The 12,628-nt window shown below is 39.2% G+C and overlaps 1 protein-coding gene across 3 annotated transcripts in view; it reads left to right on the top strand.

The window, feature by feature from the left end:
• Positions 1-12,628, top strand: part of ENOPH1 (enolase-phosphatase 1) — a 92,792-nt gene that overhangs the window by 17,729 nt on the left and 62,435 nt on the right. For all 3 annotated transcript variants that reach the window (XM_073237405.1, XM_037021134.2, XM_037021135.2), the window contains exons 2-5: positions 2,855-2,956; positions 4,383-4,585; positions 6,095-6,227; positions 8,555-8,678. In XM_073237405.1, the coding sequence (XP_073093506.1) occupies positions 2,855-2,956; positions 4,383-4,585; positions 6,095-6,227; positions 8,555-8,678 (562 nt within the window). The remainder of the gene's footprint in view (positions 1-2,854; positions 2,957-4,382; positions 4,586-6,094; positions 6,228-8,554; positions 8,679-12,628) is intronic.

The following is a 12,628-nucleotide window of genomic DNA, read 5'->3' as shown; positions in this document are numbered from 1 at the left end:
ATTTGCATGCTTCTGAATTTACAGAATGATCCATTACTTCCTGTAATGGCACATGATAACAAGCAAAATTGAATGACTTCATTTTTAGAGGTAAGTGAAATGTGAATAGCATATTCTGAGGAGAGGTGAACACTTGAGTCCTAGAATTCTCTAAGAGTTATGCCTAGGAGTTATGCCTAATAATATACGCATTAGAAATACCATCTATTTATTTTCTCACTTAATCTTTTTAACTGAAATATAATTGACATACACTATTAGTTTCAGGTGTATGATACAGGGATTTAACATACACATTATGAAATGCTCACTGGGATTCTTTGTTACCATCTGTCACCATACATTTAGTTAGTACTATGGACTGTATTCCCTATGCTGTCTGTTACATCCCCATGACTTATTTTATAGCTGGAAATTTGTACCTTTTAATCCCCTGCACCTATCTTGCCCATCTCCCCACTCTTTTAGTCTTTCCTTTTAAGAAAGCCATAACAACTTTTTCATGTTGTTTATTTTCATTTGGGAGTGCAGTTTTAAGTTGAACTTAGATTTGGTACTCCTTAACTATTTAAAAATTCTAATTATGTAGCTGACCCTTTGTTTTTTTCCAGTCTGGGGAACACTAGATACTCTAAAAAAAAATATTATTCACACTAATCTCTCCTAATCATATCATCTCTAGTCTTCTTTGGATTAATCCTGTTCACCTTTGGTGAGTCTCAGACTTTCTATTCTCAGCATTCCTTTATGTACTTAAAAATTACTGAGGACCCAAAGAACTTTTGTTTATGTGAGTTATATTGATCAATATACATAATAGAAATTAAATACGGCATTTAAAAATATTCGTTCATTTTAAATAACAATAAGCCCCATTACTTTAACATAAATAATGTTCTTATGAAAAATAGTTTCTTTGTTTGTTTTGGAAAACATGGTTAGAAGAGTGGCATTATTTTACATTTTTGTAAGCCTACATATTGAAGAGAGCTGTGTTCTCTCATCTGCATTGAGTCTATTGTGATATCACACATCTGGTAGCCTCTGGAAAACCCTATTATACACTCCTGAAAAAGTAACAGTTAAAAAGGCAAAAAATATCTTAGTATTCTCATGAAAATAGTTTGATCTTGTGGGCCCCTGAAAGGGTCTCAGGACTGTCAGTTCATGACACTTCTCCAGCGAAGCTTTCCCTTACTTCCCTCATGAGGTGCAGTTTACCTATTTTATGTCCTAATATAATAGTACTGTGTACCTCTTGTTTATAGTATTAAAGTATCTAAGTTTAATGTCTGTTTCTACTACTAGGTCTTTGAGATTAGGGTTCGTGTATGGTTTTTGTTTACAGATCTCCAGCTCTTACCACAAAGGCCAGCCCTTTACTGGGCATTCAGTAAATACTATGAGTGAATGAATTCAAATGAACAGACTTGTTGAATTCAACTTGGTTATAGAGTTTCCCTTAAAATGTAAGGCCTATGGCTCAGTGAAATAAGCCAGGTGGAGAAAGACTAGTATTAAATGATTTCACTCATCTGTGGAATATAAGAACAAAGAAAAAACTGAAGGAACAAAACAGCAGCAGACTCACAGAACTAACAGTTACCAAAGGGAAAGGGACTGGGGAAGATGGGTGGGAAGAGAGGGATAAGGGGAAAAGGGGGCATTACAATAAGCACATATAATGTAGGGGGTGAGAGGCATGGAGAAGGCAATACAACACAGAGAAGACAAGTAGTGATTCTGTAGCATCTTACTATGCTGATGGACAGTGACTATAATGGGGTATATGGAGGGGACTTAATTATGGGGGGAGTCTAGTAATGATAATATGCTCATGTAATTGTATATTAATTATACCAAAAAAAAAAAAGTAAGGCCTTCTCTGAAACGTGTGCTTGGGGTCAATATTCATACCATATATTGATTTTCTGTTTTTTTAGGCTCTGGTTATTGCTGAAATTGTTACGGAGCCATTATACCCTGGATTTGTGCAGTGTTCTGCTCGTACTCTGCTTGTCTCACCCATTGTACCTCATTACAGTTCTTTGCCTGCCATCCTCTCATCCTTGCTCACCCATGTGCTTGTGCTTACTGACAAAAGGAGCTATGACTTACTTATCTTTTCAGTCCCTTTTATGACCTACTCAAGGTCTAGCATATTTTGGCCTATATAGACACTAAAATAATTATTGAATATGCCATATCTGATGTGAAAAGATACATGTGCTATATAATTGTAAATGAATGTAAAAATTTCTACCTGAGGAAATCATGTTCCCAACGCATGGATTACTGACAGGTTATTTCCGAATTGTGTTGTACATCACTTTCTTATGGGGAGTCTGATTACTAAGAAAGAATCATAGTGATTAGGTTTTCTTTAAACATTTTTCATATGTGGACACCATTCTTTCAGCAGATATTTGAGTATGTTCATGTGCCAAGTACCTTGCTGTATACATGGCATTGGGTATACAGCTGTGTAACATATACTTGACCTTTACCTTTAAGCATCTGTGATCTAGCAATCTAGTTTGGGAGTCAGCAGACTTTTTCTGTAAAGGGCTGAATAGTAGTAGTAATAGTGTGGTGGTGTTTCAAAAAAGCTTTATGGCACAAACAGGAGTTAACTAGATTTGGCCCCGAGAGCTGTAGTTTGCTGACTCTTCATCTAGTTCATTTGTTTCTTGGTCTCCTCTGTCTCACTGATACATCCGTATCATCAGTTTTCATATTCTCAATGAAATTTTCAGTGGCTTAATTGCCACAATTAGCTTAAAGTGAGATTGTTGAAGAACTTGATGTCCTACAAATGACTAAAGCTAATTCTTGTTTTTTCTTTTTTTTCTAGGACATTTTATTTCCTTACATCAAAGAAAATGTTAAAGATTATCTGCAGACACATTGGGAAGAAGAGGAGTGCCAGGAGGACATCAATCTTTTGAGGAAACAGGTTGGGACATTTCTATTCCGTTGCTTTCATACTCCCAACTGTCTTAGAATTAGGATGCCTAGAGACTTAGAATGTGTTCTGAGCATATTGTAAAGTTAAGTGTTCTGGATTCACAAGGCATGGAACTTGCAGTGACTTGCCTACTTAGGAATTCACAGATGCGTAATGAAATGGCATTTTATTGTCTCTATAATTGCCTCTTTTGGGATCTATTTCAGTTGCATAAAAATACCATGTATTTATAAAATTAAGTCTTTTCTGGGTGGAATGCACAGGGTTTTGTACCATGTTATCACATTTTTCATTAATGTCTTCAAAGTAGCATCTATCACTTCATTCTCCACTGCCTTCTGCCTCATGGCACAAGCCCCTGCTGACCCCCCATAGTGCTCCTTGGCTCTCGCTCACATCCATACATCCCTCCAGACTTCTCCTGCCAGTTTACACTTGGCCCAGCCTTCATTTCATGTGCTCTGTTCCACTCTGTTCCCTCCCTGGTTTTCAGTCTGTTTTTCTTTCTACATTGTCTGCTGTGGAACTCCTGTTTCTGTTGTTTTTCGTATTAAAATTACTTTAGTGGCAAAGATAGATGCTGTGAAGAGCTAACTGCATTGTTTTCTCTGCATAGTTTTCTACATTGGACAATGTGGAATGCTCTCTCTGTAAACTTTGTTAAGTTAGGAGTTAGGTTTGGAAATATGGTCACATCCTTTGGGCATGGAGTTAAGTTTAACATGGGCTGTTCAATTTTCTGAGAAATTCAGGGTTGGTCAGAAATACTGCCCTCCTTACCTTTTTTGTTGTCTCAGCTCTTGCTCTCGAAACATACGTGCATAGTCCCTCTCTAGTGTATACATCTTTGAGTCTTTAGATATGGACATATCATTTTCACAGGGACCATGTCCTCAATAGTTGTTAGTTTTTTTGCAAGATGTGGGAGATTGCAGGGGACTGAATGTGAACCAACCCCAGACATTGCTTCAATAACTTCTTTTTATTGGGTTCCAGACAGAAACTAATATTACTGAGATTTTCCTTGTTTTGTCCTTGGTTAATTATAGTGCAGAGAAAATGATCAGATTTAATTGAAATACTGGTTCATTGATCCTAATAAGTGAATCAACAAACCAGGTCTTACTATATCTTTTTGGCATTATGTACTCTCTCTCTCTCCTCACATACAACATGCCTCTTGGTTTAAATTTCAGCTTTAGCAACATAGGAAACGTAATATAAATTTATCAGTTGTAATCCAGTTTCTTTTAGGAATCATTCATATCAGCCCCAGAGTGTAGGATACTTTTAATTTGTAGCAGTATTTGGTGCTGACGATAATTGGAGAGAGTTAGCCTGCTTGGTTTTCAGGTCCCACTTTAAGTGATTTTTTTTAAAAGTAAGAAACTAACTTCATGTTTATGACTTAAAGGCTGAAGAGGACTCCCACCTGGATGGAGCTGTTCCTATCCCTGCTGCATCTGGGGATGGGGCAGATGAACTGCAGCAGATGATCCAGGCTGTGGTAGACAACGTGTGCTGGCAGATGTCTCTGGACCGAAAGACCATAGCCCTGAAGCAGCTGCAGGGCCACATGTGGAGGGCAGCATTCACAGCAGGATGTATGAAAGCAGAGTATGTAGCTGCTCACGTGACTCACAACGTTTCACCAACCCCCAAACCAAATACATTTCTCACTAGTTCTCCTTCTCCAGTGTTAGTTGCATGATTAATAAAATAGGTAAAATCAACATTCTTCTTATTCCAACAAGTGAGTATTCTGTTTTTTCAACATGGGGATAAAGCATCTCACCCAGCTAAATTCCCTAGACCTGCATGTCTGGCTTTGTGGGATGGTTGAAGGACTATTAATCCCAGATTAAAACAGCTTCCTAGAAAATGGTGATTTCCTTGAACTAAGTCACATTTGATCGATAGCATGTGAGTGACAGCACTGTGGGGCTGCTTCTCTGGATTGTTAGATTACCCGCTTTCTGCTCTGTTAGAGAAATAAGAACACAAGATGATGCACCCTTTCACTTTAGGGTCACTCAGTGTCTAGAGTGCTACTATGTTCTGTGCTCTCAAAGTATGAGCTAGATCACTTTTCAAGTAGACACAATAGAGTGGAACCAGAAGACGGTGGTCGAAATAGTCCTTCCTTCTCTTGGTCTTGGTTCTGAGTTAGGAAACCAGGGACTTGAAATTAGTTACCTTTGGCTTCTAAGTCTTTACTTTGGAGCAGTAACAGCCTGCAGATTCAGCATGGAAAAAGCTTGTGTCTGAGTGCAAAGTAGCACACAGTAATTCACAATTGTGTGTGCTGGTTTTGAACTAAGTGACCTCTTTCTTAAGTTAGTGCAACATATTAAGCTGTTTTATCCAGCGTAAGACTTCTCTGACACTTTCCAGTTTATCTTTTAAAGATGACTGGTTCCACATCCCAGGTTTCTTGTGCTTCTCTTTTCACCCATCTCTGCTGATAGTATTTCCACTACTGACTGTGGAAGATGGTGTAGAATTGGTAAACAAGACTGTGAGTGTCAGGAATCAGAAAACCAGAGACTGTTTGCTGATATATTAGCTAATGTGTGGTGGTACAAGTAACTGAGTATTACTTAATGTTTTTTTTTTCGGTATAGTAAAACTTAAGCTTGTCTTATTTCTTGAGAAATGTATATCTGTTTTTTAGTTAATCAAAGATTAATAGCTTTGAGCCCCCAAATATTTTTTCTTTTGTTTGGATGCAGATCTTTCTAAAAGCATTTCCATGCTTCCTGAAGGCACACTGACATAATTAGATATTTTCTTACATAATAATACAGTGTTATTTTTCTTGCTTTTTTGAGTTCCTTGGAATTTAAAAAAAAATCATTTTTATTTCATCCCTTTATCTGTAATCATGTTCTACTGTCATTAGTGTGGCTGTCAAAAATTATTCTCTTCACCTAAATCCTTGCTTCTAATCTGCGATCCTGGAACTCTAGTGATTTGTTTAATCTGTGGGAGTTTAGAGTCTCATGGAGTTGCTCCTCTGGGTGACCATTTGGGCACAAATAGAGAAACCTGTGGCAACTATTTGGACTGGTTTTCATCTGGCTAGGGAATGTGTTCAGCCTTTTAACTTAGTGGTTTCTCTTCTAGGTTCTTTGAAGACGTAGTTCCAGCAGTCAGGAAATGGAGAGAAGCTGGAATGAAGGTGTATATCTATTCTTCAGGGAGTGTCGAGGCACAGAAGCTGTTGTTCGGGCATTCCACAGAGGGCAATATCCTAGAGGTGGGTGGTCTGATTGCTCTGCTGTTGTTGTTGTCATTCTTTTGACAGTGTCCAAGCTAGTGAAGCTAAGTCACCATTCAAGTAATTGCATTTCTTTATGCTAAGCAGGTTTTAAAGAGAAGTAGAAATTCTGGAGACTACATTAAAGGGATGGTGAAATGTTTCTGTGGTACCAGTCTTTGCATCAAAGGTTCCTAAACTTTGTCGAGCATTAGGAGTTGCCTAGGGAGTTTGTTAAAAATTTAGATCCCTGGGGTGGTGGGTCAGAAATAGACATTTTTAAACATCTATCCTAAGTGATTCTGATGATGGTGGTACTAGAACCAGCTAATTCATTTATTCACATATATATGAAAATAGAAAATACAGCTAATGAGACATGAACTAGCCTACAAATCAGCTGTCTTGCCAATATTAGGAACCCAAAGGAAACTAATAACATGCTTCCTTTGGGTGTTTAAAGTAACAGGTAAGATGTAAAATAGTAGCACATGGCACTGTCACACACACACACACACACACACACACACACACACACACACACACACACACACACTCAGACTTCCTAAATGCAGAAGAGTACAAGGTGAAGTCATGACTTTCTAGCACTTTAGAGAGGTAACAGATTTTATTTTATCAGAAACAGCATTCTTATGGAAGAGAACTAGGCACATTACTGAATAGTTGTTAAAACCACCATTACATTTCTTGTACATGAAAAATTCCTGCTAGCTGCTCTGTCCTGCCATCCTTATGCCCCCTGGAGGACAGGGTGGTCATTGGAAAAAGGGCATGTATTTAGAACTTTAAAAAGAAATGCTGACCAACTACAGGCTAAACTTAGTGATATACAGTAGGTTACTCAGCCAATATTTTAAAATAAATATTTATTGAGCCTCTACTGTGTGCAGAAAACATTTTGGCTTTGGAGATTTGTCCCGGCCCGCGGGACGAACGTGGAGTGTGCCGAAGACGCGTGCAGAAATGAGACAAGCAAGAGACACAAAGAATGACCAGCAAGACAGGATGTCTGATCAAGCTGGCGAAGTTTATTGTTTACAGGCTCAATTTATACAAGTAGCAAGTGGGTCAGGAGATAATTGGACCTTAGGTGGCGTTGGCGGGGAGGTGTTTTTACACATCCTCAAGGTCTCCCTATTTTCAGAGTGAGGAGTCTTGGTTCATCTTCAAGGACAAGATATGTTTTTGTGAGCAGATAACTTCCAAGGACTGCACCGGTTGCTCTCAAGCTTGTGCTTTCCCATGCTGTGTTCAGACGTGGGGGAAGGGACATAGCCCCGGCTCCCAACAGAGATTGTCATATTCTCATTTTAGTACTGTTCCCCTTGTTATCTTAGTTCTAAATCAAATTTTAAGTCAGTAATGAAACCCTTTAATTATTGGCATCCATTTAGTAACTGTGTCTCATCTGAATACAGATGTAAACTTCTTTTTTGCTCTCTCTGATGAAATAGATAAAAAGGTAATAGTAGACAGGACATGATAATTACTGAGTTCAATAATAAAAACTTTATTCTCTGGTTACTAAGTGAGGCAGACACATTTCTTGAGAAAGAAAATGTTCAAAACCAATTTAACTTCTTAAAAGTTAAAAAAAAGTCATGTTAGTATGACCTTAATTTGTCTTTGAGTGATTGATAGGCTTGTTTTTACTTTGTGGAAAGTTCTGAAAGTATTTAAAAGATCACATTGTAATAGCTGATCCTAATTGTGGACTTATTTTAATTACTGTTGGTTAAATTAGCAGGTTATCTATTTGATCCCAATTATTTCTAAGATGACAAGGCTATCTTGGGTGGAATTTTAAAATGTTTTAATTAGAAAATGAAAGCTTCTTGAAAGTAAAGCAGCAGCTTATTAACAAGGCAGGTTAGAGAAACCTGTTCATTCCAGGATCAAAAGGACTTTTCATCAGGAGTGAAACTAAGTCTCATAAGTAGTTTGAGGGCAAATAGTGTTTAAAGGATAGAAAGTAGGGCATGTATATTTTATTTAATTTTTTAGGGGCATGTATATTTTAAAAGATTTGATATAAAATTAATGCTCATCACAGAAACCAAGTAGAACATATAATGATTTTATATACATTGAATTGATAGTTTTCTTCCAAATGTTTATTTCTATAAAGTCTCACTTTTTGCTTTTTGTAATCTCCATAATGTTCTCTATTAAGTAGACTTTCAGTAATTACTTATTGAATGGATGAAGTCACTTATGATTGTCATGTATTTCAGAGAAAAGGGATGAGAGACCAAGGGGTTGCGAGTGTATTTGTAGCATCAGTCTTTCCCCTTCTCTGTGTTCAGCTTGTTGATGGTCACTTTGACACCAAGATTGGACACAAAGTGGAGAGTGAGAGTTACCGAAAGATTGCAAATAGCATTGGGTGTTCAACCAACAACATCTTGTTTCTGACAGACGTTACTCTAGGTGAGTAATCTGACTTCTTATACCGTATACTCCAGGACAGTTCCCAAACCTGGCACTGCAAACACACTGCCTCTTTAAACAAAGTTTATATGTGGATACTTGAAAAATGAAACAGGTTTATAAAAAGCAGCAGTGAACTAACTGGCCCACCTCCTTTTCCATTTACCCATCCTTAGGGGTTGTCTGTGGGAAGACTAATGCTTATTTTAACTCCTTATCTATGGTTCCTCACTCATCTTTCTGCACAGGCATGTGCATGTGTGTTTGTACACACACACACACACACACACACACACACACACACACACACACACACAAAACACACACTGATGAAACAGTAAAATAACAAAGGAAGACCTAAGCGGTGTCATCATGGGAAGAAGCATATGCAGGCAAGAGTATGAGGGTAGGTGCTTGGTTAGTTAAAGACAGGTTACAGTGTGAACCTGCATCATGTGTATTGAACAGCAGAGACAGGAGTTAATATTCCCTCAGCACTCCCCCACCCCCAAGAAAAACAGCAAGGGAGAACTCTCAGTACTTTGTCTCCTTGTCGTCCTAGTCGGTGAGCATGCCCTGCAGCGTTGGAGCTTCATCTCCACCTTCCCTCAGGTGGTCTCAGTCGCCAGGCACCCCTTGTGTGGTGAACCCTTTAGGCCTTACTGAGCATTATTCACCTGTTTAAAGATGGGAACATATTTATCTCACATGGTCCTCTTTATTGTACCTCATACATTAGCATGTGCATTATTACTTTAAGGATTGAGTGCCCAAAGCAGTATATACTGTACTCCATTGGCAATTTAAGTGGAGTAGTTTTGTCCAAATATGAAAGCTCACACTCCAGCATCTGTGTAAGAATGTGAGTCCACTAGAGAATGACACAGGAAACAGCAGTGCATGAGGAAACCAGCAGCAGCAGGTGGGCAGGTAGAAGGTATTGGGGGAAGGTGGTTTGCATGTCTGAACCTGAAAGCCGCTGGCTAGTGAGCCTTTTCCAGACTCACTGACTTGGCTCCAACTTTTAATTGCACGGTTATTTTCCTTAGAGTCTGTGCATCTCTCAGAGGGCCTATTTTCAGTGTGTTTCTAAGTGCACTTGTATTTGAGGGCAGTTCTGCATATTTATATTTCTTCTACTTATCTTGGATCTTAAGTTTCACTCTTTGTTTACTCCTAGAACAGGGCCTGTTGTGCTGTGCAGCTTCTGTGAGGCATTAATATGCCTGTGCCATCAGGCTGGGGAAGGGCATTAGGAAAGAGGTGGAGGCAAGGAGGTGCTCTCCTGCCAAGTGGGTCCTTGGGACTGCTGGGCCCCTTGGAGGTATTCGGCAGGTGGTATTCCATTCTCCAGTCCTTTCTGTCTTATCACAGAACTAGAGTCACCCCCAGTCTAGGACTTTGAGAGATAGGGCCCAAAGGCAAATTCAGACTGCTCGCAAAGGCATCTTATAGGACGTAGTGTGTGTACGCTGTGCTTTTTCTCTGCAGCCGGCCCTTCAGTTTGAAAAAAAGGCTGTCGTGTTAGGCAAGAGTTAATAGGTATATAAGTAAGTACTAATTTGTCAAGCAATTTGAAAAAAATGTCTTAACCAGCATGGATGATCTTATGCCTTCAAGAAGTTATAGTTAACATTTTCCACAGGAGAGGTAGAACAGGCTTAATTTTACCTGACATACAGTAGATATTCAGTAATTATTAGTATCTTTGTTAAATATGAGGACTGGGTCAATCTACACTGAAATTTTTTATCTGGGTAGATGGTACTAAATCACAGCCATTTGTTCTGAGTTTTGAAAACTAAACAGATTTCGTGGGGATCAGCCCTATCTTGCATGTCCTGGCTTGGGTTGGCTTCAAAGTCCAAGGATTTCTACAAACTGTTGTTTCATTTTTCTCCATCCTGGAAAGCTTTACATTTACGTGTCTGACTGCACTGAAGGACAGAGACTGACAGATGCACAGACACACTGCTTAAAGTTCTTTGTGTAAGAGGGTAGCCAGGCCACATAAATGTACCATCAGTAAGCATTAGCCTTAACAACCATTTTGCCCTACCTCATCCTTGAACTGTAAGAAACCTTTCATTGATTCAAAGCTTGAATGTTTTCTGGGGGCTAAGAGTGGTGGGTGGGGAGGTTGCTTTACTGTCTACATAGGTTAAGGGTGTGCCAGCAGTTTCTGTGGGGAATAATAATTTGAAGACCTTTTCCTTGTTTTGTTCCTTTATGGAGAAGAGATGGGCCTTGCTCTGCTGAGTTTAGCTGGTTTAATCTGTGAATTGTTTTTCTTTAATCATTCACATAAAAGGGGCTTCTGGAATGGTTTGCCCTCTACTTAACTTCTCTAACACTTCAGATGATATGTTTCTGCAGGTGTAGAATTAGGGATCTGCTTTGTTACTGGAGCTCCTCAGGTGCCTGTCCCAAGCATTCTGGGATTAAATATATTGTGATTCCCTAGACCCTCACCCTATCCCCCTCTTTTTGGTTAACTATTAATAACTATAACCCCTGCCCTAAGACCATGTCTAGCCTGAGGGGGATTGTCCCCGGGCAAGTTCACTCTGGTTTCTGTGAGACTGAATAGCAACAGAATTTTAGGGGTGAAAGGGTTTATACCAAGCTTTATTCTCATGGTGGCAGGGCAAGTACTGTATTCACGTCTCCATCTGGGATAGTCTGCATGCAGCAAGCCCATCTTCAGTGTTCCTTCTGTACCTCTGCACAGAGCACCAGGTGGACACCAACAATAATGGTTTATTGCCAACGGGAATGTAAGCATTAGCCTGGCAGTAGGCCAATTTAGGGTCAGGTGAGGATCCTGGCAATAGGATCATTTTCCCTACAGAACACTTCCAGTTTTTTCTTATTCTTGCCTTTAGCCACATTGTTTTTACTAGTTGCCATCAAGAGCACATCTGTAATTTCAGGTCTTTCTCTTTTCTCTTAAGCCACTTCCTTAGGCTGCAGTCCCAGAAATTATTCTTTTTTTTTTAAATTTTGTTATCATTAATCTACAATTACATGAAGAACATTATGTTTACTAGGCTCTCCCCTACCCCAAGTCCCCCCTACAAACCCCATTACTGTCACTGTCCATCAGCATAGTAAGATGTTGTAGAATCACTACTTGTCTTCTCTGTGTTGCAAAGCCCTCCCTTTTCCCCCACCCCCCACATACATGCTAATCATAATACCCCCTTTCTTCTTCCCTGCCCTTATCCCTCCCTACCCTCCCATTCTCCCCAGTCTCTTTCTCTTTGGTAACTGTTAGTCCATTCTTGGGTTCTGTGATTCTGCTGCTGTTTTGTTCCTTCAGTTTTTCTTTTGTTCTTACACTCCACAGATGAGTGAAATCATTTGGTACTTGTCTTTCTCTGCTTGGCTTATTTCACTGAGCATAATACCCTCTAGCTCCATCCATGTTGTTGCAAAGGGTAGGATTTGTTTTCTTCTTATGGCTGAATAATATTCCATTGTGTATATATACCACATCTTCTTTATCCATTCATCTACTGATGGACACTTAGGTTGCTTCCATTTCTTGGCTATTGTAAATAGTGCTGCAATAAACATAGGGGTGCATCTGTCTTTTTCAAAATGGGCTGCTGCATTCTTAGGGTAAATTCCTAAAAGTGGAATTCCTGGGTCAAATGGTAAGTCTATTTTGATCATTTAGAGGAACCTCCATATTGCTTTCCACAATGGTTGAACTAAATTACATTCCCACCAGCAGTGTAGGAGGGTTCTCCTTTCTCCACAACCTCGCCAACATTTGTTGTTGTTTGACTTTTGGATGGTAGCCATCCTTACTGGTCTGAGGTGATAATCTCATTGTGGTTTTAATTTGCATTTCTCTGATAACTATCGATGTGGAGCATCTTTTCATGTGCCTGTTGGCCATCTGAATTTCTTCTTTGGAGAACTGTCTGTTCAGCTCCTCTGCC

The sequence above is a fragment of the Manis javanica genome, chromosome 5 (assembly GCF_040802235.1).
Source record: "Manis javanica isolate MJ-LG chromosome 5, MJ_LKY, whole genome shotgun sequence".
NCBI classification, from domain to species: Eukaryota; Metazoa; Chordata; class Mammalia; order Pholidota; family Manidae; genus Manis; species Manis javanica.
Note: the sequence above shows the minus strand (reverse complement) of the source record. Positions and strands in the feature narration are given on the sequence as shown.